The following is a 26,690-nucleotide window of genomic DNA, read 5'->3' on the forward strand; positions in this document are numbered from 1 at the left end:
AATCTCTTGGCTTGAGTTCCTTATTTTGCCCTTGTTAATAGCTTAGAGTGGAGCTCTTGCAGATAAAGCAGCATGAAATTTCAGGGAAATGAGAGTGGAACTCATTTATGAATCAAACTCTTCATTCTGTTGTCGTCTCAGGAGAGGCTGAGGGGATGTTACACTCCTATTAGAAAATTCTGCCCACTGTTGTCCTCCCAGGACCACAGCCTGCTCCTCCTCATCTTGGGCTGATGTAGGTGTTTGATGGGTGGCTGACTAGTTCTCAAAAGTGCCAAGGATTTCAAAGAGAGACTTGTCAGCTGTGGGCCATCGTGGCCTTTGGGAAAGGGTGTATTTTTGATACAGAACCACAGATGCACATTTGCTGCTCTAGATTTAGCACACAGCTATGGGAAATACCTGTGGGATTTCTGGCAGGTGGGGGCCATCAGGGCCTTTGGGCTGGTTTCAGGAACATAGTGAGCCAAAGGGATTACTCTTGAAGCTGCATTTCCAGGTGGAGCGTGAAGTGTCAGCAAGCCACTGTCAGTATTGAAAACATTTTTCTTAGCTTCATCTTCAGGTTGCCCCAGTCAACCTGGTGCAGATTTCTGGAGGATTAATGCCTAGATGCTTTTATGGCTTTACCAGGATGCTTTATGCTCATGTTTTTTCAAGATGAGGCTCTTTTCCACCATATTCAAAGTGAAGAGCTTGTAGCTTCTGTCATTTTTCAGTTAAAGGGTGAAGTTTGTTGGTGACCTTCTGTCAGCTCATAGCCTGTTAATAACCCCATTGGTGTTTACTCTGGAAACAGCATGTTTTGACTAGAAGTGGGTACATTTTGTGTTTACTTTAAACAATTGGACTCCCTGCCAAAAGCACAAGGCAGTAAACTGCATAAATTTCTCATTAAAATTATTTGCTTGCTCATGTGATGACTGCATCGAAATAATCGTGAATAAGCTTGCAGCATGAAACATGTTGATGAACATGCTGTGAATGCTTGGCCCATCTTTGCGCATTTGGACAGCTTTCAGGTCCCTGGGAGGAGGACTTGGAAAGGCAAGTGGTGAGAAATCATCCTGTGCTGTGTTTCAGGCAGTCTCAAAAAAGGTGTAAATAGGTGAAGTGTTCCCCAGCAGCTCCCTCTGGGCATTATTTGTTGTTACGGGAAAGCAACCTCGCAATTTGGCCTGGTGTGCGCTCTTGAATGAAGGATTTGTTCCGAAAGCAATAAAATGAGAGTCTGGCCACTGCTTCCAGCTGGTGCGTCTGCTTGCCTTCTGGAAAAGGTGCCAAGGACTGGAAACTGATCTTGAAACATCAGGACTGAGCTGGTAGAGGATCTGTGCGTCAGTTTTCATTTTGCCCTCCTAAGTAGAATTGTTGACGTATGATTGTTACGCATGTAGACAAAGAAACCTATGAAGCAGATATCCTCAGGGAGAGAGCAGGAGCACAGAGTGTGATCTGGGATGCAATGAAATGAGTAATGAGGTCTGCAAACCCTGGGTCTGCTCACAGTGACGTTTGATAAACCCAAAGTAAGGAGGAGAAGGCTGCTGGGAAAGCATTTAAATGCTGCTTTATGAAGTGTAAATGTTTCAGATGTGTATTGGCCTGTATTTACTATATGTGCACTTTAAAAACAGGTCTGCTTTTTGTAATTAGACTATCAGTCTTAGAGCACACTGAAGTGTGTGACAAGGGGAGGCTCACCAGGGAGCTGTCATTGGGCAGGTAAAAGGGAGCAGTGTCATGTGCATGTGAGGTAACATATTTTGTTGTCTTTTGGGTAGGAATCTGCTGAAGGGGATTTTCTGAAGTACCCATCTACCAGTTTGCCAGACTTGCTTAGCACATGCTCAGTCCAAGACTCTGGCTCTTGCACTGACAATAAGGAAAATGAAGAACCAGAAGACGACGTGAAAGGAGTGAAAGTGTCTCCTGAAAAACTGGTCACTGTAAGTGTGGCTTTGGTGTGGCGTTTTTGCACTCTTCCTTGGCGTCCATTTGCATCTGTCACATTCTTCTGCAACCTGACCTGGAGCAGGTCCTCAGGATGGGGTGATCCCACCCATCCTTCCTTTACATGGGTGACAGGCTGAAATGGGGATTGGCATCTACCACAGAGCGTCTCTGCCACTGTGCTGCAGCAAAACAGTGGCACAGGGAGCAGAAGCTCTCTTGTCCTCCAAGCTATGTGGCAGTCACGGCTTTGTTTTTCTCTCTGCCGCTGGATCATTTTCCACCCGCTGCACTGCTTCTGCTGGATCTGATGCAGTCTCTCACAGTGCTTTTGCAGTAACACGCTCTTCTTTCCTCTCCTTTTGTAACTAAACTTCTTTAAGAGTTTGTGATCCAAGTCTTCAAGCTTTTATTGGCTCTGTTGAAGCCAACAGGCGCTTTTGCGAGGAGGGACACGAATTTCTGGCTGCGAACCATAACTGAAGTTCTGCTGAATGAATGCTGCTGGTTGATAATCGTGCTCGCCTTCCCTTTAGGGCTGCATTAAGCAGAGATTAAGTGGATTACTGTTATTTATTGGTAATGTAGCAGCTCTCCGAAACTTCATCAGTGTTCTAGGCCTGTGTTGTATTATATAGACAAAGAATAAAACGGTATTTGCCGCTTGGAAGAGCTTGCAGGCAGGTTTCCACTGAGGGAAAGAGGGTGGATTCACTTGAAGCTTTTATCTCTTCTTTATTATTTATTTTTCTTTAACTTTCTTGTATATTACCCCCTCCCTCCCCCTTGTTTTCTGCAGCAATTATAATAAATCCCTCTAACTTTTGAATGACTCAGATGTGATACTGGTTTGGTGGTTTGTTTTGATTTTGTATTCTTGCACTTTGCCATTTCTGATCAAAAGACTACTCATGCCAGGATAAATCTGCTGGGGTCTAGCTGGTGCTGGTGTTCACTTCATACCTGCTTGTTATCTCTGACTTTCTTTGAGACCGTGCTTCTAACAGCCCTCACTCTCGCACATGCCTTTACTGTGTTATTTCTACATTGTATCTCTCCTGTGTGCCAGGATGTCTTTTTCGGTGGGAGGGAGAGGAAAAACAAATACATCAGGGATGCTTACCATGCTGATGACAGCAGTGCAGTGTTTGTGTGCTAGCTTGAGTGGGCACCTAAGCATTCTTTTGGCTATCAAAGTACTTTGAGTTCTTCTCTATGTCGTATTTCAAATTCTGGTGATTTTTTTGTAGCTTACCCATTGCAATCAAATTGTTAAAAACTAATTACCTCTGGCTTCAGAATGCAGCACCCCGGTGTTCCAGTGCCTCTTTTGTCAGACACTAGGAGCTATTTGTTACTTGATTTCCTCCTGACTTTACAGCAAGGCTCTGCCTCATTTCCAGTGATGGCTTTTTTTTGTTTTTAGTGGAGTTTCCTTTCCACACTGTCATAACATTATGGTGGAGAAAGCTCAAGGTGCTGAGGGCACTCAGTCATGAAGACCCAGCTGCACGAGTGTGCCCTTCAACATGGACCCGAGTTTGGAGCCTGCCTCAATGTCTGTTCCAGTGGCTCTACAGCAGACAGGGGTGGTAGCCTAATTCAGAGCCAGTTTGATTTGCCTGACTGGCTTTCCCCTGATGGCTATAGCTCTGTGTGTACATAATGCATTGCTGGGGGCTGGATGGGCAATCACAGAAATTTTTATATAATAAATACATTAGAAGAATAGCAACAATTTTTATTTTTCTTCTTTGTTTCTGTTTCTTTCTTTCTTTTTCTTTTTTTCTTTTTTTTTTTTTTTGAGGATGTAATTTGGAGGGATGTCATAAATTACTAGCAACTCTCAGGACCTCTTCTCATTTTGCTTGAGCAGCACATCACATCCTTTTGCTTCTAATCTAAAGCAGAGGATGTCTTTCCATTTGCCTTGTAATTGCTGTCTCTGCCTCAGGGGTGCACACAGGGATATCTGCAGAGCAGACTGGGCAGTCTGTGCAATGTAAACCCCTTGGCTCTACCTGCAGCCTGATCCATCCTCATCAGATAAGGGCAACCTACCAGGAGAGCTGATCTGGGCTATGAAAATCCTTCTTGCCACTGGGCAAGACATAGGAAGGTAAACATAGGGATAATATACACTTCACAAGTGGCTTTTTCTCACCTGGCAAGATGGAGAACATTTTTGTAGCAAAGCTTAGAAGCTGATTTCAAGGTGAGTATGAACATGAAGTGTCACATGATTTTATTTTAAAATAAAATGTGTGTGTGTGTGTGTAGTCATGTAGATTATTACAAAATTGCCTTATAAATACTCTACTGCTGCTATATTCTCTTGATGGTACTTGCCTTCTCCTTCACTCATATATAATCTATTTATACTTTAGGTAAGGGGTGACAGTGTGACTGATGATTGAACCAGGAACTAAGCTGAACTATTTTTAGTTAGTGCAACTATAACTGGTTTATACCTCCAAGATGGGTGGTACTCAAGGTCTGGACCAGGTAACTGAGAATGTTATCTCAGCCTAAGTGTCAGACTTCTTGGAGTCTCAACCAAGCTCTGACCAGGAGTTACCTTTCTCACCACTGGTTTCTCACCTCTGACAAGCAGTTAATGACTTTTCTTGTTTGCTATGCATGGCATTGTAGAGACTTAAAGGGATGCTGTCAGGTGCTGTACAGCTAGGTCACATGTAACTGAGTGCTTTGCTGTCATCTGAAGCTTCACTGTTGCTTTTCTGACCAGCTTAGTATATATCTAATTTTTGAGTAAAAGTAGAAGATACTGCAAAAGTGGCAGGAGCTCAGAAGGTTGTCTGAAGTCTTCTTTAATTACCTTTGCTGTGAATATAGTACAGTGATGAGTATTCAGAATGATAATTTATAGACCTGATAGACTTGCTGTTAATGACTTCACAGCTGATTTTGTAAAGGCTGAACCAGGCAGAAAAAGTAATTACTTGGAACTAAGGTGTGTATTCAAATCTTCCTTTTTATACATATCTTCATCTTGATATGTATTTAGAACTCAGCTAGATCTGGCCCTGAGGAGCATAATCTAAGCTGTACCTGCTTTGATATGAGAGCTGGACCAGGGATCCTCAAATGTCCCTTCCAGCATTCTCTGTAAGTCTGTGAAGAGAAAAAAGGGGGGAAAAAAAGAAAGTAAAAACAAGAAAGAAATCTCTTTTTTATGGGTTGGATGTTAAAATTTTATTTGTGAGTAAGTTCTTTAAAACTCCCAAGTTCTGCTCCACTGTTTCTGGCCAGAGGAATGTCATCTGAGCTGTTCTCCATCCTCAGGACACAGCAGAATTGTTTAGTGACACTTGAAAACTGTAATTCAGGAGAAATATGACTTGTAAGTCTTACTCAAAAGTCCACTTATTTTGCTTCATTAATTAAAAAAGCATGATACAATTTAACTGGAGCTATGTTTTTACAGGCTTCTCATATAGAGCCCTATTTAACATGAAACATCATTTAAAGTTCTGATTTTAATAAAACTTGTGCTACCAAGACAGAAAAAGGATTACATTAATATCCTTAAAGTGCATTTCATTCGGAGTGAGTTTGTCCAAAGTGGTCTTTAACTTCAGATGTGAAATATCAGGCCAGTAGGATGATACGATAGCATTTGCCTTAGATGATTTATTTTTAATTCTAATTCACTTTTCCTAGTGTTTCTGTTGCTCAAAATTGAATCTGTCACTGTATTATTGACTGGTGAAGCAAGCTGGGAAATGAGCTGTAAAGAGAAAGTGGATCTGCCAAGAGTTTGCAAAATGTCTGATGGATTGGGGTGTTTTGGGTCCCCAGACAGAGGCATGTGCCACTCTCAGTTGCTTCAAAAGGCTTTTGCTTTCGTTTCTGGTATGTTGTTCAATATATGATGATCTGAGTACTTTGTTTTTTGAAGTGTTCAACTTCAGTAACAAGTTTCATTCTAATGGCTTGAAATTCCACAAAATTACTAAGTACACAAGAGGGTATCTGCCTTAAGAGGTTTGGATCTGTAGTTGCTGGAGGCAGAGTGGGAAAGCTGGGAACTTACATTTATGCTTACATTTGATACAGGAGGTCATTGTTATCCCTACCTCTTCCAGGGTATCTGGGAAGGGAGGTGATTTGCCTTCCCATATCCAAGCTCACCATGCAGGCAAGTCCTAGGGACACAGCCTTTGTCCGCATCCCTGGCTATGTAACGATCTGCTGTGGGGTGGCAAGTCCATTTTGCCTGTGCTTAATCACTTTGCATTGACTTGATGTGCACCTTCACATGAGCTGTGGGTCTATTGCATGTGGAGGTGAACATTGGCCAGCAAGGTTTTGATCTTCCTAGAGGTAACAAAACCAGGATGTCCCAGGTTAAAGGTTTGTTGCATGAGCTGAGTTTCCTTATCCCTGGAACCCACTTGTGTTATTTTTTTTCAAGACTAGTGGAAGTGGACAAGTGAAATAGTTTTGTGGATATGAAGAAATGCATTTGTTTAACCCCATCCTTCCTTTCCATTTTTGTTTTGTATCTGAGCTGCAGGAGTGCTTAGTTATTTTCTGTTGTGAGCCTTCCTGTCTTACCAGGGAATCTATATATAATTACCTGTAGCCATGCAAGCATAATAAGGAAAAGGATAACAATGACATAAGTTTAAAAACACTCTTGGGGTCAAAAGTTCTCCTGGAAACATTGGAAGAGAATTTCAGAGAAAGCATTAGCATTGAGAAGGAGCAGGAAGCATAACTCAACAATTAGATGTGTGCAAAGCGCAGGGAGGGACCCTCATTACTTGGAGGACTTGAGCATTCGTTACCATTAGGGCACTGCCATCTTCAAAGAGATTGTTCAAACACAACTCACTCCAAAAAAAAAAAAATCCTGCACTCCTAAATGGCTGGGGAAAAAAAAACAAAAAAAAACCCAAAAAAGAGCTTTTGCTGGCTGAAATCTGCTTTGCAGTGAAATGCTTTACTAGGCAGTGGGGAGAAGATTAAGAGCCTGGTGTGAGGCTCAATTGTGGCCAGTCCTTCTCCTGGAGAAGGGTTTTAATAACTCCTTTCCTCTTCGTAGTGAGGACTACCAATGTTTGCAGATCCTGCCTTGTGCCAGGTCACTCTGATAAGGGACAGGCAGGGGCAGAGTCCAGCTGCACCTTTAGCATGGCTTGGAGCTTGTGCACAGCTGTAAATGCTGCATTTGTTGGAAGTCTGTTGGACTGCACCTTTCTGAGATACTACAGTATCTGAGATACTGTACTCAGATGCTCCAGTCTTGAGTAGCTTATCCATAGGTCTGTGCCTGTGCAGTGCTCTTCATTCATGCTGTAGCTGAGCAGACACACTGGGTCTTACAGTGACTCCATATGCAAGTTTTTAGAATAAATATTGTTAGGAATTTGGGCAAGAGGTAATGATAAAATATTTAGGGATTAAGTCCTATTCTTCCACTTTGGATGTTGTTCTTGTGTGATTTCCAGAAGCTGTATCACATTGAAATAAGGAATTGCAACTCATCTTATTGCCAAGGGGGTGCCCGGTGATGATGGTAATGTAGCAGCCTGGTTCGGCAAGAGAGCAGGACCGAGGCTAGCTCAGCTGAAACGCGCTTTCTCGAAGCTTTTTTCTCCTCCGTTTTGCGGCTCTCTCGATCTGAGGAGCCCAGGAGGGGGCAGGGAGCGGCAGGCAGGCGCTAAGTGCTCGCTGGAAGGCGAGGCAGGGGCGGTGCCTGGCGAGCGGCAGATTCAAACGAGGAGCAGCCACCTCTGCTGAGCCCAGCGCAGTGCGCCGGGGGAAAAGAACAACCAAACAACTCCCATCGGACTTCCAAGAAAGCCAGACGTGGTGCAAACTAGGTCCAAGCTGTACAATGCTTGTAAAACTGTGGGCACCCAAACAGAGCCCACCTGTAGGAATGCAGGTGTGCAGACGACTGGATGTGAGGAGTGCTGGAGCCTGGCACTCGGAGTCGAGGGGACACAGGCAATGGCTGCATTAGGTGTGAGCAGATTAATAGTCTGCTTAACCTGGTGGCTGACCTCAGGGGAGAGGTGGAATGCCTGAAGGCTGAAAGGGAATGTAAAAGAGAGCACCATGCTCTGCAGTCCCCCTTGCCAGAGGGAGATGAACTAACCAATCAAGGAGAATGGATGCAGGTGCCTGCCAGAAGAGGCAAGGGAAAACCCTTCCAGCCATCCTCACATCCCCAGCTGCCCTTACACAACAGATATAGGGCACTAGAGGTTGAGGATGAGGTGATCCTGGAGCAGGCAGAAGCATCACCAGCTGGGAGGGCAACTGAGACAAATCAGTTGCCCCCTCGCATCAGAACAAGTACCCAGAAGAAAAAGAGGAGGGTAATTGTTATTGGTGACTCCCTTCTGCAGGGAACAGAGGGCCCCATATGCCGGCCAGACCCCTTCCACAGGGAGCTCTGCTGCCTCCCTGGAGCCTGGGTCAGGGATGTTACCAGGAGGCTGCCTACTGTAGTGCAGCCCTCTGATTGCTATCCCTTATTAGTTATACAGGCAGGGAATGATGAGATTAATAACAGAGGGCTAAAAGCTATCAAAAGGGACTTCAAGGCACTGGGGAAAGCAGTTGACGGAGCAGGGGCACAAGTAGTCTTCTCACTGGCAAGGGCTTGGGGAAAGTGTGGGCACACATCACATGAGTTCAGTAAGGAGAAAGAGTGGTGAAGGGCCCCTGGGGGAATAGTTTTTCACACATTCTAAAATTAACCTGTCAAGGAGACATTAATGTGTGTGTGTTCTTCAGGTCAGGAGGTAGTTCCTCAGCAGCAGTCACAATCTCCCAGCCCTTCTGAGCAACCTGCTACTGCCTCCATGTTAAAGGCAAGCCCAGAGAAAACTGCCTCACCCAGAGGCCAGTACTCTGAAGGCTGCCTGTAGACTTGATGCACTCTACAAACTGTGAAATATCTCATGTTGCATGGGCTGGTGCAAGATAACCTTTTTGACTTGATCATAAATATCACTGTAGACAATGCCTAGTTAAATTTTTGCTCTTCCTTTGTGACACGCTTGAAAACTAAGTCAGCAGAGTAACAGAAGCACAAGTTTATCTGCAGTACAGCTTCTGCATGGTCTTTGTTTTTGTGAATGAGGGTTTTTCCCATAAAGCATCAGATACGGTACAGCCTGTCTCTCCTTTGGCTGTTTGGATAACTGCCCAGTTTTGAATGAGATGAACTGCCTCATACAAGCTAAAAATAACCCTCTCATGGCACCAAAACAAGAGAGATGCTGTCACAGCCATGCAGTTCACTTACATTAACAGCAGGATGATAAAGGCTGTAGGATTTGAGAGCTGGTGTCAATGTCGTATCATCACATCTGCAGTGTGTTTATGTGCAGATTCTCGAGCATATGTGCACACAGTCCAGTCCTGTTTGGGCTCAGCTAAAACTCGTTTGAGATACTCTGTGTTTAAACAAGTGCAGCCTGTGTAATGCATAAGGCTTCAGCTCCTTGATACAGCTGTGCAAGACACTTCATGCTTACGTATTCCGTATCCTCTCATGTACTTAAGATGACATAAAACGCAGGTTTGGAGCTGAAATACAAAGCTCTCCACCAGCTGTGCCATGGGAGTTCTCTGTTCAGCTGCTTATTGACGCTGGCCTTAGGAAGGTCTTGCTTTGTTCTCAGGAGAGTTGTGTGTTTTGAGGACTGTTTATTGCTTGCTTTGTCCCTCACAGTGAGTGAAGGGTTGTAATTTTAGAACAGAATTTGACAGAACCAGAAGCAATGTATTGGTTGCCATGATGCATTGGCTCTGGATTTTTGCTGAGCCGCGAACTGAGCTGATACTAAAGTGAATAATCAAGGAGCGGGACCAGCTTTCGCACCACTTGAGTTCCACTTTGGTCTCCTCCGTTCCCAGACCGATCCTCAGGGACCTCTTTGCAGCACATGGAGACATCTCGTGGGCAGCGAATGAACTGCATGCAAACATGGCCTGGTTTTTGACGTTTCGAAAGGGAAAAGAAAGGATAAAGCATAAAAACAGTAGCAGTCTGCTTGTGCTCCATTCCAGAGATGTATGTGTTTGATTTCCTTTAGGTAGGAGCTGCTTCTAGGGAAAACCTTACTAGACCACAGAAGAGGAGTAAACGGGTCCAAAAAAGGATTCTGAGCTGTTTAACTGGGAGCATCTTGCTATTTCTAAGGCATGTGTCTGTGTGGCATGTGTCCCACACAGCCAGTGCGAGAACAAGAGGATGCAGTCTCGAACTGCAACAGGGCAGGTTTAGACTGGACTGCCCCGGGGAGGTGCTGAAGTCATCATCCCTGGAGGTGTTTAAGAGGAGGCTGGGTGAGGCACTTAGTGCCATGGTTTAGTTAATTAGAAGTGTTAGGTGATAGGCTGGACTCGATGATTGCAGAAGTCTTTTCCAGCCTGATTAATTCTGATTCTGTGATCCTGTGTGGTGGGTTAGGAACTTTCCTTCCCCCACTACTGAAATTTACCAGACTAGCTCAGATGGCTTGGGAGTAAGATGAAGCTATATTTACAGCAAAGCTAAATTTACAAGCATATTTGCATAATACATTACAAGTATTTACAATTATATACAAATAAAAAATAACACAGAAATCCAAACTCCATCCTGGGCAAAGGAAACTACCCACAAGGAGCTCAAAGCCACCCTCTCTTTCTCCCTCTGCTCTCACAGACAGACAATCAAAACAACCATCAAAGCTTACGTTGTTTTCTGTTAGCCAAGATTAGTGTTGTGGAGGCAGGAATTAATGTGTGGCCGAGTTGGGAATTTTTATACAAAAATAGAGTTATTTTATTTTCCCAAAAACCTGCCCCCAAAACTATATATATATATATAAAGATTAATTTAGTTTAATTAGCAGATTCAGTTGCTTGAGAATTATCTACAAGGATACCATCGATAGTCTGACTATTTTGGAAGTCTGAAGTTGGAAAAGGCTTTAGCTATTAATTAATAGAGTTTTTTCTTACTAATAAAGTTGAGCCAAAATCACTCACGATCAGGCTGATTTGCTCGTGGTCTGTCTCTCTTTCTCGTTCCCTTTTCAGTGGCTACAGGTGGACCATTAAGGGTCGTTAGGCTTACAAAGGGTGTCAATAGGTGAAGCAGTCTTTGAAGATCTCTCTGCATCCAAGGCAAGGCGAGAGAGGTTGGGGAGCATGAAGGTTCAGGCAGTAACTAACTCCAAGCAGGACGAACTCCAAGGCGGGAACCCCAAAGGCGGGAAGCCCCCCAGTATTTATACCCTCGCTAGACAAAGGGCAGAGTTACCACACCTTAGGCGCGAAAGGCACAGCCAATCCCAGCCCGATTCCAGCGTGGGCACTGCACAGGGCACTCCTTGTGTGGGCAGGACCCCTTTGCTCACCCCCTTCACTCCCGCAGGGCAGGCAAGGGGGGGGGAACCAGGCAGCTTTCCCTCTCCCCTGAAGTCACAGCAGGAGAGGAATTTAGGGGTATACAGGACTCCAGGACAATTAGTAGAAAAGATATTAAAGCAGAGTGAAGGAGAACTGAACAGGGAAACATCCCAGACCAGAGTGGGAGAGGTTGTATACATTTTGACTGTTTATCCCTCTCAGCAAACCAATGAATGATACAGACGTCATCATTATTTTCTTTTTACAACCAATGATCTAATTTCTGTCATTAAAATATTCCAATTAGCCTCAAACCAGCACTCTGTGATACGTGCTTTTAAGAGAATTTAGCTGCATTAGCCATTTCCAGTGTTTTCCTGGCCTGTATCAGGAAAAGAGTGGGCAGCAGGACAAGGGCGGTTACTCTTCCCCTGTACTCAACATTGGGCAGGCCACACCTTGAGTACTGTGTCCACTTCTGGGCCCCTCAATTCAAGAGAGATGTTGAGATACTGGAACATGTCCAGAGAAGGGCGACAAAGCCTGGAACACAAACCCTATGAGGAGAGGCTGAGGGAGCTGGGGGTGTGCAGCCTGCAAAAGAGGAGGCTCAGGGCAGAGCTCATTGCTGTCTACAACTACCTGAAGGGAAGTTGTAGCCAGGTGGGGGTTGGTCTCGTCTCCCAGACAACCAGCAATAGAACAAGGGGACACAGTCTCAAGTTGTGCCGAGGGAAGTATAGGCTGGATGTTAGGAGGAAGTTGTTGGCAGAAAGAGTGATTTGCATTGGAATGGGCTGCCCAGGGAGTTGCTGTCCCTGGAGGTGTTGAAGGAAAGCCTGGATGAGGCACTTAGTGCCATGGTTTAGTTGACTGGCTAGGGCTGGGTGCTAGGTTGGCCTGGATGATCTTGGAGGTCTCTTCCAAGCTGTTTGATCCTGTGATCCCTGCATTCCTTCCTATTTGAAAGGATATTTTTAATGTTTTATTTCTTCCAAACACATTGATAGTAATTTTGCACCTGAACATGAAACCTGGCCATATATATAAAAAACATGTGCCAGTCAGTTTTTTGGAGCCAGCACAGTTGAGACCCTGCTACATCAAGAGCCTGTTAGCATCCTCTGGGCCATGGTCAGTGCTTTGGGGGCTTCTGGTATCCAACACACTGAAGAGGGTTTTTGTACAAAATGCATAGAGCCTCTTGTACAAAATAGAGCATTCTGGAAGATGAGACAAACTCAGCTCTGCAGTAATGCATTTCCAGTTTATTTGAGGGTCCATGGGCTAATACTACTGCTGATTTTCTGCTGGTTAGTGCTAAGATAGATTTCACATGAAGGTTTCATGTGAACTACTCTCTAGACTTGGTAAGGAGCAGCAAAAATAACTGTTGGGGAGTTTGTGCCTCCTGAAGCTGACAGTAAGGTCCTTCATAGTGACTAGTGCATTATGTTGAAGGCTTAGGATGGCTTTTGAATGCAGGCGTTTGCTAGACTGACAGCCCAGGCATTCTTAGAGACCACATTAGAAGGCTTTTGTTTTGTTTATTTGGCATTTCCACCTATTCAGAAGGCAGGGCAGCTCCAGTTCTAGACAGTTTATCAGATTTCCTCATCTCTGTCTGCATATGAACCCAGAGTTTTACAGCACTGTATTTGTAATTAGGCAATGAAGGGCTCAGATTCCCACCCTCTTTGCCCAGGCTGCACAGGGTGCACCTGGTGGTACTGGCACAGGTAATTCCCAGATGAGCTGCTGGGCAAGTAGACAGGTGCTTTGTTTAACCAGCAGTGCTAAATATAGCCCAAATCTGAGCTCTTCTGGAACCTCACCGGTGGAGCTTGCTCCAGCCAATTTGCAGAGCTGCTGTCTGCTCTGGCAGCTTTGTGCTGGGGGAAAAAAAAAACAGGACACCATTTTTTTCTAAGATACCTGTTAAGGCACTGAATTAATGCTGACATGCAGGTGACATGGTGACATACCTTCTATTTTCCTCCATCCATGGCTCCATTTGGATCTCTGCATTTTTAACCAGGAACAGTGCGATGCAGTGCCCTTTAAAAGAGGGGTGCTGTGTAGCTTGCACCAAAACCAACTAAATGTGGGTTTAATTTGGACATGTTGTGAACTGAGGGAGCTCCTTGAGCGTTGGGAGGTGCTGTGTTTTGCAAAGATGCCCCTTGGGCCTGCAGCCCCTGATGTGGGGCATCCTGGCTTTATCCAGCTCTTTCCAGCATCTGGGCATCTTTGCACATATCCTGAAACAGAGCAGTAAGCCGTGGAAAACTCAGTGCTGCTCAAGATGAGAAAACCCACGTTCTCTGCATCATTTGCAGTGTTAATTCTGTTAAATTATAGTACTGCAGTTAGTAATTTATCTGGGAGATGGATTCAATTAAATTGAAGGTATTTTAGTTTCTGTGCAAGGTAGAGGGGCCTGTGGAGTTCCTTGCCTACCAGATACATTTATAGCTTAAAGCGTGCTGTGCTCCGTAAAGCAATAAATAATTGCACAAATAACTGGAGCAACTAGAATTACAATAGACATTGGAAGAAAATATCCAAAACTTCTGGAAACATTAAAGCCTTTAAAGTATCAGCCAGTCTTGAGGGACTAGGAGGAAAAGTCTTTGTGCAGGGACCAAGTGAGGCCAGGTCAGCATCAAATGTTTTGCACCTTTCTCTGAAGGGTCTCGTGCTGACTTCTCTTGCTGACTTGCTGGATTCATCCTGCTAATAGCTCTACAGACAGAGGTGTTGGGATATTTAAATATGTTTGGTCATATGAAGCTTGTACAGAGTTGGTGTGTGCAGGAGCATGGCCATTGCTTTTCAAAGATAGGCAGTGGAGTTAGTGGTGGACGTGCCCTGCCAGTGCAAGAATTGTGCTGCTGACAGCCTGGTCTGAGTCTTGCTGTTTCACTACCTAACAATCAGGTTAAACTTGTCTATATATTGCCAGCGCTCCTCAGCAGAGACAGCTGGCAGGCTGTGCCGTGGGGAGTTGAATAGGCTTGCTGATGGGAAAGGCAGCAGCTTAGGAGCTCCCCAGCAGCAGCAGTGAGGCAGTTTGCTTATTAAATTGTATCATCCCCTGTGTGCTGCCTTGTTTTCGTAGATCAGTGATGATTGCCAGGCTGTTTGCAGTTAAACAATGCAGGCTTTCGTAATCCTGCTCCTTATCTTGACTAATTAAGGGCCAGGTCACACTGGAGCGTTGCCCACATGAGGACTCTGGGGCAATTGTTCGTTCTGGTTTGGTGCCAGGACCACGTGTCTGTGGTACTGCTGTTCCCTTTGAAATCAATTGAGATGTCACCATTGCTTGATCCTAGAGCTACTTAATGAGCTGGCAAAATGGGCTCTATTTTTAGATCTTCCTTCAAACTACTGTGTGTGTTAAAGCTCCTCTTGTCCTTAATGCCAGAACGGCATTGGTCAGGATTTATTGGTTTAGTTTAATAAGGGGCATAAAGAGATGAAATAATAAGCTCCATTTCCTTGAAAGTGAGGAAAATTAAAATGGCATGGTTAAATCTGGGCAGCCGCCTTGAGACAGTAAAGTGATATGTTCACGTGTGGCCAGAAGGATAAGGTGGAGCTGAATTTTTCTCCATGTCTGAGTTAGAAGAAAGCCAAAGATTACAGACACACAACTTCAGGGAGTTCTCACGAGTTTAGTGGATTGGATTTCTAAGTGTTTTCTGAATAGGGTAGAAGTCTTGGTGGTTTATTAGGCAAGCTTAACAACATAACAAACACTACTTCAATGCAAATGTTACGAGTGTCTTTCCCTACATACTTATGATGAGTGTCAGAAAAGTATTCTTACTAAAGTAAAGAAATTAACACTGACATAAGCAATTTAGATGTTTTCAGTTCTTACTGTAGTCTGAAAACTAGTTGGGTAAAATGTCTTTTCTGGAGGATATCGTGAATGTCTTTAGGTTTCTCCTGCTGTTATCAGTTTGCACTCAGATGCCGTTCTGCAGATTGTATGTGGGGCCTGGGGGGTTGCTGCCTGTATTCTCACAGGATCCAGGGTTGTGCAGTGGTGAGGTGAAGGAATGGGGTACCTGGCTTTAATGCAAGTGGTGATTGTCTTCTGTTTTGCCTTTCACTTCACTAGACGGAAATGTGTGTAGTTGCAGAATGCATCTGTACTTCGCTTCCATGTCAGTCAAAACAGAAGCAAGAAATCCTCCAAATCCTGTGTGACGGAAACACAAGATGTACCACATCACTCACCCCTCATCCCAGATTTGGGTTGGAAATTGGTCATGTCAGTGATGATTGCAGCTGCAAACTACCTCAATTTTCAGTCCGGTGATCTGAGGTGAAGAAAGTAGTCCAGCTTTGAACTGAGTTGTGTGGTCTCCTTAGGTGTAACTGCCCATGCCTGGGCACAGGGCAGAAACGAAACAGCTCTGCAGCTCAGTACCCAAGCTGAGTTGTGCACAGCTCCAGTAAAGTGAGCTTAGACCCATGTTAACAGCAAGTCAGTGTGCTTTGGTGAGCCATTCTTGTTTTTCCCCTTCATCCTTAAGGTTAAAGTGTTTCCCCACCATGGTTACACTACCCCTGGGTGCAGATCGTTTTGCGCAGTTATAAAACCATCAGGTACGTGATTTTTCTGTGTTTATGCAAATTATTTATGCCCCTCTGCAAGGGAGTCATTCTTATTTAATAAAGAGTGGGTTTGCTTTTATGGTACATTTCAAGTTTCCTTTATTGATCACTGGAGTCCTGGCTTACTTCCAAACATTTCCACTGTCTTCTGGGTATCCCTGCGTCTCCTAGGGTGTGCTCGCAATACTTTGTCCTAATAAATGACAGCTTAGGTCTCTTGGGTGGGTTTTTGGATCTGATTTCTTACATCTTTTCTGGAATGAATCCCTCATTAGGATGACCAAATCGAGCCAGGATGGCACTGAGGTGTTTTTTTTTTTCAGACTGATGTAGTTATTTTTCAGGTGAATTTGATGTCATGGAGATGTGAACTGCAAAGCTTTCGATGCTAGAGGTGGACTCTGAAGTAGTTGCTACAATGTTCAAGCTATGTGTAAACTATGTGTAGCTGTTCATATTGAGAAAAAGCATTTTCATGTCAGCTTCCTATTACCTGCCAGTTCTGTGCTTTCCATAATTTCTTACTCTTGGAATTGTGCAAAATACAAACTGGCTTTCTTGCTTTTGAAATAAGAAGAGCTATGGAATGTGAGGCAGGCTCTGGGGAGGATTCTGATGTTTTTAAGCTTGACTACTGGTGGAATTCTAAATTATTTTAACAGTAGAAGTGTTTGGTCATTTGAGTGGCATTCTTTTTTTTTTTTAAACTGACTTCTAGCATTTCACTTAATACTTTAATAATATAATGCAACCAGTAAGTGGCTGTACTGGAAATTTTGTTGTCTTTGACACTAGCTGCCTGAATAATGGTGCAGAAAATATGTGATGGATGATGAGGTGGAGTTGTAACAGAATTAGGGTGTGTATGGGGAGCACGTGGAGGATCAATGTGTAGTAGTGCACCTAGGAAAATGTGACTGCTGCAGCTTGGTAAAGGAAGCAGCAAGTGAAGAAGGAGGTCACCAGCATCTGCTACAATAGATGGGCTAGAGAGAGCCTTTGTGGGCTTTGCATGTGAGCAACTCTGCTCATTCCAGACCCTGTGGAAGCAGGACACGAAGTGCATGTGGCCATTCTGATGTGCGTCATCAACTTGTACTATCATCTGCATCTAGGCAAACACTGCAGCTAAACAGACTCCTCTTGTCTTGGTGCATTTACCTAGGGTGGTAGGTAAATATATGTGTGTTTAAGTTGAGTATTACATTTAATATATGTAAATTTGAGTATTTCCAGGCTTTTCGATGCTGGAGAGACATTCCTCTCTGGACACTAACATTAAAATAGCACCTTTTAAGCAGTGGTTTTCTCTATGAAGTTGTGATGTCTTTGGAAGCTTACTGAGCTGAACAAAGTGCAATAAAAGCTACACTGAAATCAGAGCTTTTTTTAATTGTGGTTAAGATGCATGTAGAAGAACAACCTGAAGGAGGTTCTGTGGATCCTGGAGATGATCCCCAAGCAGCACTACAGGCTGAGGACAGAGTGGCTGGAGAGGAGCCAGGATGAAAGGGACCTGGGGGTACTGATAGATAGCAGGCTGAAGATGAGCCAGCAGTGTGCCCAGGTGGCCAAGAGAGCCAATGGCATCCTGGCCTGGATCAAGACCAGTGTGGCCAGTAGGACAAGGGAGGTTATTCTTCCTCTGCACTCAGCACTGGTCAGGCCACACCTTGAGTGCTGTGTCCAGTTCTGGGACCCTCAATTCAAGAGAGATGTTGAGATACTGGAATGTGTCCAGAGATGGGTGACAAAGATCATGAAAGGCCTGGAACACAGCCCTGTGAGGAGAGGCTGAGGGAGCTGGAGTTGTTTAGCCTAGAGAAGAGGAGGCTCAGGGGGGACCTCATTGCCTCATTGGTGTAGCCAGGTGGGGGTTGGTCTCTTCTCCCGGGCAAGCAGTCTCAGGTTGTGTCGGGGGAGGTATAGGCTGGTTGTTAGGAGGAAGTTCTTGACAGAGAGAGTGATTTGCATTGGAATGGGCTGCCCAGGGAGGTGGTGGAGTCACCATCCCTGGAGGTGTTGAAGCAAAGCCTGGATGTGGCACTTAGTGCATGGTCTAGTTGACTGGCTTGGGCTGGGTGCTAGGTTGGACTGGGTGATGTTGGAGGTCTCTTCCAACCTGGTTGATTCTATGATTCTATGACTCTTTGATCAGGGAGCATTGATGTGATACCCTGCAGAGAGTCCCTGGAGATACTGTACTTAACACCTATTGGTAGGGTTTGCAAGAACATCCAAAGGCATTGCTGTAAATGACTTACAGAAATGTGTGCTGGCTCCATACAATGGCCTATTCTGGAGAAAAAAAAATAACATGGAGTGAATTTTTTCTGTCCTTTAGTAAAATGAGAGGAATTCCATAAACTTCTTTGGTTTACAAGTAAATACTTTTTTTAATTTATAAAACTTTTTTTAGATGATGGAAACAGAGAAGTCTCAAGATGCAGCTTGTACAGAAATGTCCAAAGGAAACAACCAGAACCCAACCCAGGGAAGTGGCATACTGAAATACAGAAGTCGATCCCAAGGTAAAGCTGGGTTGAGGAAAGATAACAAGAGTATAATTGTTATGTTGTATGTTTATATTAGCTCTCTAAAAATGAGATAGGATTTCTTTCCTTTCAGGTCATCTTAATTTAATATGGAATGAAAATCCTAGCTGTACCAAGTTTGTGTTCAGCCTCTTTGAGTTGATCTACTGTATAGTCAGAAAGACAAAGCAAAGCTTTGGAAGCTTCTTTCTTTTTTTTTTTTTTTTTTTTTTTGCCTCCCCTCTCCTGCCCTCTCCCCTCTCTCCCCTCTCCCCTCTCCCCTCTCCCCTCTCCCCTCTCCCCTCTCCCCTCTCTCCCCCCTCTCCTCTCTCCCCTCTCTACCCTCTCCTCTCTCCCCTCTTCCCTTTCCCCTCTCCCCTCTCCCCTCTCCCCTCTCCCCTCTCCCCTCTCCCCTCTCCCCTCTCCCCTCTCCCCTCTCCCCTCTCCCCTCTCCCCTCTCCCCTCTCCTCTCCTCTCCTCTCCTCTCCTCTCCTCTCCTCTCCTCTCCTCTCCTCTCCTCTTTTGAATATTCACAACATTGTCTATCGTGTTGTCCCCAAGTCTTCATAGTAACCTGTGTGCAGATCTGGATAATGTTCCCATCCATAATGCTTCCTAAAGCTCCCTCCCTACCATGTTCACCTTAATTTCCATCTACTGGGTTATTTTTAGCATCCTCCAGGGAACTACTCTGCCTGTACCCTTGCAGCTGTGTCTTGATTGTTCACTGGGGATCCAGCCCCATTCCAGTGAGCACTGAAGCCCCTGAGCTTTGAGTGAGGCTTCAGGGATGCCCTGCCTGGGCTGCAGCATGGGAAAGGAAGCCACTTCTAGAGATAGGCAGAAAACACAGAAATATAACTGTTCTCCTAGGGCAGATGATGAGAAAGGATTAGTTGTTAGGTGCCAAGAGGTTTTGGGAGTGAAAGAAGTGCCAGAATGCTGGGTCCTACCAAGACAGCTGTCCTGGCTGTGTGCAGAAGCAGCAGTACTCTCTGCGTCAAGGGAAGAGGATCTTTAACACCAGAAGTAATTTCACATTCTAAAGCAAGAAGCAGCTTTAAATTGCACTGTGGGCAGTGCAGATTATACCTATGGGTGGGGCAGCAGAACTGCTTTAACACTGGATGAAAACAAGCAGCTGCCTCGGGTTTGTGCTCCATCCTTGCCTGGCAGCAGTGCTTCCACAGCCTCCAGGCAAGGAGGAGCTGCCATAAAACAGGTTTGGGGCTCTTGTGGACAAATTCATAGTGGGTCAGCCTATGGCTTCTAAGTCACATCCCTGGAGAAAGGGATGGGGTAATGAGGATGAAAGAAAAACAGAGCTTCTGCTTCAAACCGTGTTGTAAAGTCCAACTTAGGCAAATGTGGCCTGCCCATATCTTGGCTTTTTGTCTTTAAAATAGGGATTAATGGCCCTTCTGTGCATAGTGGTGAAGTGCCTAAGGATAAATGTGTGGGAACTGCTGTAGCTGGGGTTCCTGTGGGGTCCTTGAAGAAAATGAGCGAGGTACTCTGTGGCTAATTACAGGAGGTCCTTCAAAACAAATGATTCTGTTTTTTAACATAAACTCTGCACTCTTCCCTAAGACAGCTGGGATCGTTGCCAGAAGGAAAGAAAATAGCATTTATTTGGCACATTTTTCTTTCTTCCATTCCAGAAAAATTTCCCTCAAAGTGACATGACACCTCCAGAAATGAATAGTGCTACAGTGTCAGGCCTTTTAATTTTAAATAAATGAAGCTTGAGAGCTTAGCATGCTGGCAAGTGCCGTTGGGTGAGAACAGCTGAATTTCCTTTCTGTCCCTGAGCTACTGGCTCAATTATCTTCTACTTTTCCTTACTACCACAAGTGACAGTGCAGAGGAATTCAACATCACTGAAAGATCACAGAAAAACCCATGACAGCAGGAAGAGTTGTCGGTGGAGGATGACAAAAACTAGCTTCTAACAGCCCATTTGAGAACTGCACAGCGTTGTTTTAAGGCACTGTTTGAGCTGGGATTCACAGGAGGTTATTATTGTGAGCTGGCGAGAGGATAAAGCAGCTCTGAGATGTTTGCAAGATGTGTTTCTGTGGTTCTCCCTAGGTGCTGCATCCCGGTTGGAGTCTGTGGGAGAAGATGATGAGCTGACGGTGGAAAACGGCGAATCACATTATGAAATAGCAGTGAAGTACTCCCGGGGTGGAAGGAAGCACTCTCTGCCCCAGCAGCTGGAGTCAGCGGGAGCCAGGCAGGTGGGTGGAAAGGCAGGGCTGGCTCTGAGCACTTTGCTGTGCTCTGTCCTTTGAGATGTGCCTAGCGCTCATAGAAGTGAGAGTAGTGAAACAGGGCCGTGTAGGTACATCATATGGATTAAAACTACGCTTGGAGACTGTTGGAGAAATTCTTGCTAGCAGAGGACACAGAAATGATAAACATGAGCAACCCATGCTGGGAGTGACCTTGAGTCCATCTTGAGAGTTAGATACCAGGCACAGGGTAGCACTCCCCACATGCAGCTGCAGGGGGTGGAGTGCAGCTGCAGGTGGGCAGAGTTTAGCCAGCCCCAGAGGCTGACCCTCAGATTGTTATGGCATACTGACCTATCCATGCCTTACATGTAACCCTGTACCCTCTGATTGTAACCAATCTTGGTGGAGCACACCTCTTGCAAGAACGCATATAAGTCTCTGCATCACGGAAATAAAGCGAATTATGACCATATTGGTGAACAAAGAGTCATTGTACCCAGGTGCTCCACCAGTTATATGCCAATAGGAGGCCAATAGTGGGATGCGCTGGTGACCTATGGAGAACTTTGTGCAGAGGATGGTGGAGGAAGGTTCCACAGACGGGATGGGAAAGCCAGGAGACGACTCAATATGAGTTAGCTAGCCAGGCAATCCAAAACTTTATTGAGAGCATCAGGCTTCAAGTTACAAAGCATACACTTTTCAGTTAGGGTGAGTAAAGTGAGTGCACCCAGCATGCAATGTGGTACATCTAGAGATTGGAATTTGCATGGTCCTCCTGTTTCCCTTGTAATCTGGACACAGTCCTACAGAAGCTGCTTATCAGAAGGCTCAAGGACAAATTCCTTTGAGCTTCTTCACACACAACACTGTGGCTTAACTGTGCTTCAGTATTCAAACCTCACATCAAGGGCTTGATTGTACAAGCTTCTAGGAGCTTGTGTCCCCTCTTCTTCAGCCAGTTCTCAACAAGGCTCTTCCAACTGTGACAGAAACACCAAAGACTGATCTTGTGAGTTGCAGTTCTAGAGATCTCAGGACTGTGATGGTTTGGGTGTTACCCACCCTCCACCCACCCACACTTTGGAAAATCACACAGCCTAGAGTCAGTGGCTCTGGGAATTGAATGAAGCTTGTATTTACAGCTTAGCACAATATGCAAGCAGATATTTACAGTATATACAGTTACATACAGAAATATGCAAGGTGAAAGGTAATCCAGAAAGACAACAGCCCTCCCACAAACCTAAGTCTTCAGGAGAGGCTCTCAACCACCCTTCCACCTTCTCCCACCCCTCTCCCTTACCCTCTATCTTGCCTTATGTTTAAGGTAGCTTGGAGACTCGGCCAGGGGGTTAGGAAGCAGGTGGATTAGTCACAGAGATGGCAGGTTAGATTAGAGAGAGAGAGAAGAAGCAGCCCAAAGCCCAGACAGCGACTGCCTTATCTATGTTTTTGTTCTTGTTCTTATACATCTCAGCAAGCCTATGAGTGAAGTGGACATCACCGTTGTTTTCTTTTCACAGCCTGTAATCTAATTCTTCTCACCCAACACATTCTAGCTAGGCTCAAACTAGCACAAGGACTTAAACAAGAAAACTATCCTGCCTTTCTTAGGGGGTTTTATGTTGTTTTTGGGGGGTTGGTTTTTTTTGTCAGACCAAGGACTTCAGTGTATCATGAAGCTACCCTTAATCTTTTTAATTTGAGTGGTGACTGGGACGTTACAAAATCATCCTACTGTGCAAAATGCAGGAAAATTGCTGTGGCAAGATCCAGTTTGGCTGTAATGAGCTAGGATTTTATCCCTTGAACATTTTCTGAATGTACCTGTAAGATCCCTCCTGCCTTCTTCCCTAACACATGCAGTTTTCCCAATATGACATCCCACTACCTGTGCAAAGAAATCAGAGCAACTCCCTTTGTTTGCTGATGTTTGTTAGGACTACCACATCGTGAAGAAATCCACCCGTTCCTTCAGTGCTGCCCAGGTGGAATCTCCATGGAGGCTGACCCAGCCATCCATCATTTCCAACATTGTCCTGATGAAGGGGCAAGGCAAGGTGAGGATTTTCTGCATGTGTCTGGTTTCTCACCAGCAAGATGATGTCTCCCATAGCCAGCAGCATTCAAGGTAGTTGACAGTGATGATGGTGGCGATAATAATAACAACAGCAATAATAATAATAATGGAAAAGGACCTGGGGGTCTTGGTTGATGAAAAGTTCAGCATGAGCTGTCAGTGTGTGCATGCAGCCCAGACAGCAACCGCATCCTGGGCTGCATCAAGAGAAGCATGGCCAGAAGGTCTCAGTGCTTTCCTGAGACCCCAGCTGGAGTACTGTGTGCAGTTCTGGAGCCCCTAACACAAGAAGGACGTCAGACTGTCAGAGTGAGGCCACGAATATGATCAGAGGGCTGGAGTTACTCTGCTATGAGGACAAGCTATCAGAGTTGGGGCTCTTCAGCCTGGAAGGCTTCAAGGAGACCTTATAATGGCCTTACAGTATCTGAAGGGGACTACAGGAGGGCTGGGGAGGAACTATTTGCAAGGTCTTATAAGGACAGGACAATGAGTAATGGGTTTAAACTGGCAGAGGGGAGGTTCAAAGTGGATGTTAGGAAGAAGTTCTTTACAGTGAGGTTGGCGAGACACTGGAACAGGTTGCCCAGGGAGGTTGTGGATGCTCCCTCCCTCGAGGTGTTCAAGGCTAGGTTGGATGAGGCCTTGAGCAACCTGTTCTAGTGGGAGGTGTCCCTGCCTTGTGGCAGGGGATTGAAACTGGATGATCTTTGAGGTCACTTCCAGCCTAAACCATTCTAATGTTGTTGTTGTGGAAGTGGATGATCTTTGAGGTAATTTCAACCTAAAACATGCTATTGTTGTTGTTGTTGTTAATAATAATAATAATAATAATAATAATAATAATAATAATATCATCTCCCTTTCAAATGTAAATGCCAAAGTTACACCTGAAAACTACAGGGGAAGCTATATTTGTGTCACACTTGAGAGGAAGTGGCTTTCATTCTAGTTTGGTGTATCTGGTCATTACTGAAATACCAAATATTAATAATAGATCTGTAAGTACACATGTTTATCCAGAGTTGGTGCAGCTACAGAACACTACCTGCTGGCATGCATATTTATGGACAAACATATTTTATCTCTGTGAAATCCAGATACTTCAGAAAAAAAGAAAAGTTGCTGCAGATTAAGGGTTAAACCTAAAGACAAGTTCCTGGTTGATTGCTTATCTGAGACAACTGAGTTCTCTGGGTCAGAGAGTCCTTATTTCTCACCCCAATAATGCTTTTGCACATTTTCTAGGTACAAACTGGCTGAATGACAGAGGAAAATAGACAGTTATTAGTCTAGCTGTATGTTGTTTTTCTTAATGCAATCCACAGCAGTATTGGAGCTGTCCTTGAAAATATTAATGCCTTAATCTGAAGTAGTCTTTAAATTCATCACATTGATACATTTTGGGCTGAAAAGGCTGGTTTTGACTTCCAGGCTCAAATACAAAACAAATAGTTGTTGTTCTTTAGGTTTAGCAAAGAGTTAGAAATAATGACTTCCGTGTGTAGACTGACTCAGGGTTGCTATAACTGTCCTTGTTTTGTGAGCTTCATGTCTTGCATGACGTTTCCAAGTGAATATTTCTTCATTTTCCACATAATACTTTTATGACCCTACTTTTCTCATAAGAATTAGATTATTTCTCCCGTAGGCATAAGCTACCCTCTCCTGTCTTTCTGCAGCTGGATCCATAGTGTTAGGAAGCAGTTAGAGATCATGTAGATTCTAGTGATTGTAACCAGCTTAATCAGCTGCCATTTTGGGTGCCTTCCACCCACGCTTTTAGTGATCACCACTCTTAAGGGTTGCACTGGTAACAATTTGCGCAGTAGCGTTTGCTTTATTATCTCTCTGCAGACCTGGAACTTAAAAGTATTTCCATGCAGTTGCCATGTTGGTGATTGGAAAGTCAGGTTTTTGCCCTTAGTTTTTCATCTGTTGGTATTTAAGATGTGGTTTTCTTCTATAGATTGGCAGTGCTTCTCCAGGAAGGTGGGCTAATGTGGGAACTGCTGTACTTTGCAGCCATATTTCTCCTAACCCACCAGATGGAACCCCTGGGGAGAACTGCTGTGTCCGTGCAAGGGAAAGGTGTAAGGAGCCTCCTGCTTTCTGTAGGTTACCTTGCAGTTGATAACTGCACAGTAAACAGTTGAGTTATTTTGTGTTGCATGTAGGAGCTAGAATGGTTCCTTTCTGGAATTCAGTAATGTCCTACCAAATCAGTAAAAGGTGGCAACTGTGTCAGTCTGCTTTACATTTGTGAAGTAAACTGAAGGAGATAGTAGTTGCATCAAGTTGTAAACACAGTGTTAGTGCCTGCCCTGGCAGCATCTCTCAGCTGGAGAGCACTTCCTGAGGCAGTAGTAATAAACTGTGGCTTCAGATCACTGAAGCACAGGTTTTCCACTTCCCTCATCCACCTTGCCAGTGACTTTAATCTGTAGAACACAGTACTGGCAAGAGGAGAGAAGTACGGGGGCAGGAGTGAATGGATCAAGGAAGTGACTTGTTGGGGAAATAACTCTGCAGAAGTGGGTGAGATTCGTTCTGCTGGGCTCATTCATTCCCTGATCATCTTTGCAAGGCATTCCTGCAGCCAGCTGGGAAGCACAGGGACAAGAGCTAACAGATGGAATGTATTGATCTAGATATATTTAAATACAAAGTGGTACATGTCTGCGGAATAATTAAAAATGTACACGTGCATGGCAGCCCCCTGAAGCCAGCCCCCTTCCTAGCCACACTCCTGACATTACAGCACTGACCTCATGTCGTGTTCTTCAGGTTTTCTTTTTCCTAAGGAAATGCAGGATCTATGGCAAGAGAGAAGGCTGCAGTTAATCCTGGATATAGATCTCAGGAGTGGGAATCGTTTGTTGTCAATTTAAAAGAAGTATGTTACAGTTAAAATGTGAACAGAGTCGCCTGAAGCCACTGACACAGCATCTTAAAAAGTAAATCTTGAAATAGCATTTTGGATATTTCAGCTTAAGGTGCCTGCTGCTAATTTTGGGGCTAATTAGCGTGTTGATTTTAGAGTGAAAGTAAATGACAGGATGCAAGCAGAGAGCAAAATGGCAGTGCAGTTCATCGGAAGCTTTTAGGTTTTAATCTTTGCTTTTTCTTCCGTGTTATCAGCAGTCTGCCTCACACAGGTGATCATAGAGTAAGGTGCCAGGTGTATGCCTTCTCCTCCCTTTTTTGTAGGGGCTTGGATTCAGCATCGTGGGAGGTCAGGATTCTGCTCGTGGGCGCATGGGAATTTTTGTGAAGACTATATTCCCGAATGGAGCAGCAGCTGCTGATGGAAGACTTAAAGAAGGTATGGTAGAGAGTATCCAACTGCATATAAAGAACCACAGTGGGATACTGTTTCAGTCCACCAGAAAAAATCAAGTACAGCTTTCTTTATGCAGCTAACCATCAGCAAGAGACCGTGGAGGATGTAATACACCCTGTGGTGTGTCCATCCTGAAGAAGATCATTCATAGCACTTAACTTGATTATATGGCATATTGAGGAGAGGAAATGACAGTATGATGTTGATTGTTTTTTTCCTTTCTGTTTCACTGAACTTTATTTGTCCAAGCCATAAGGTGCAATTCTTCAGCTGGAAAGGGTCAGTGATAGCAGAGAAGCCTATCTATCCAACCAGCACCTGTCTTAAAGATGCTTGTCCAAGTAGTTATTCTGAGAGACTCTTCCAGGCCTTTGTGCTCTCTGAATATCTTGATATGATTTTGGTATGAATCAAGGAAGAGTCATAACCAGAAAAAAGGGAAGAATGGCATTGGCAGTAAGATCATGTCCAGAGAAGGGCAACAAATCTGGTGAGGGGCCTGGAGCACAAATCCTATGAGGAGA

At 44.6% G+C, this 26,690-nt stretch overlaps 1 protein-coding gene across 4 annotated transcripts in view; it reads left to right on the plus strand.

Moving 5' to 3' along the window:
- The window catches only part of PDZD2 (PDZ domain containing 2), a 180,084-nt gene that overhangs the window by 110,705 nt on the left and 42,689 nt on the right, over positions 1 to 26,690 (plus strand). For 3 of the 4 annotated variants that reach the window (XM_064176630.1, XM_064176628.1, XM_064176632.1), the window contains exons 5-9: positions 1,785 to 1,949; positions 18,389 to 18,500; positions 20,595 to 20,743; positions 22,684 to 22,803; positions 26,034 to 26,148. In XM_064176630.1, the coding sequence (XP_064032700.1) occupies positions 1,785 to 1,949; positions 18,389 to 18,500; positions 20,595 to 20,743; positions 22,684 to 22,803; positions 26,034 to 26,148 (661 nt within the window). The remainder of the gene's footprint in view (positions 1 to 1,784; positions 1,950 to 18,388; positions 18,501 to 20,594; positions 20,744 to 22,683; positions 22,804 to 26,033; positions 26,149 to 26,690) is intronic. The other variant, XM_064176629.1, reaches the window with a different exon arrangement.

This window comes from Pogoniulus pusillus, chromosome Z (assembly GCF_015220805.1).
Source record: "Pogoniulus pusillus isolate bPogPus1 chromosome Z, bPogPus1.pri, whole genome shotgun sequence".
NCBI lineage: Eukaryota > Metazoa > Chordata > Aves > Piciformes > Lybiidae > Pogoniulus > Pogoniulus pusillus.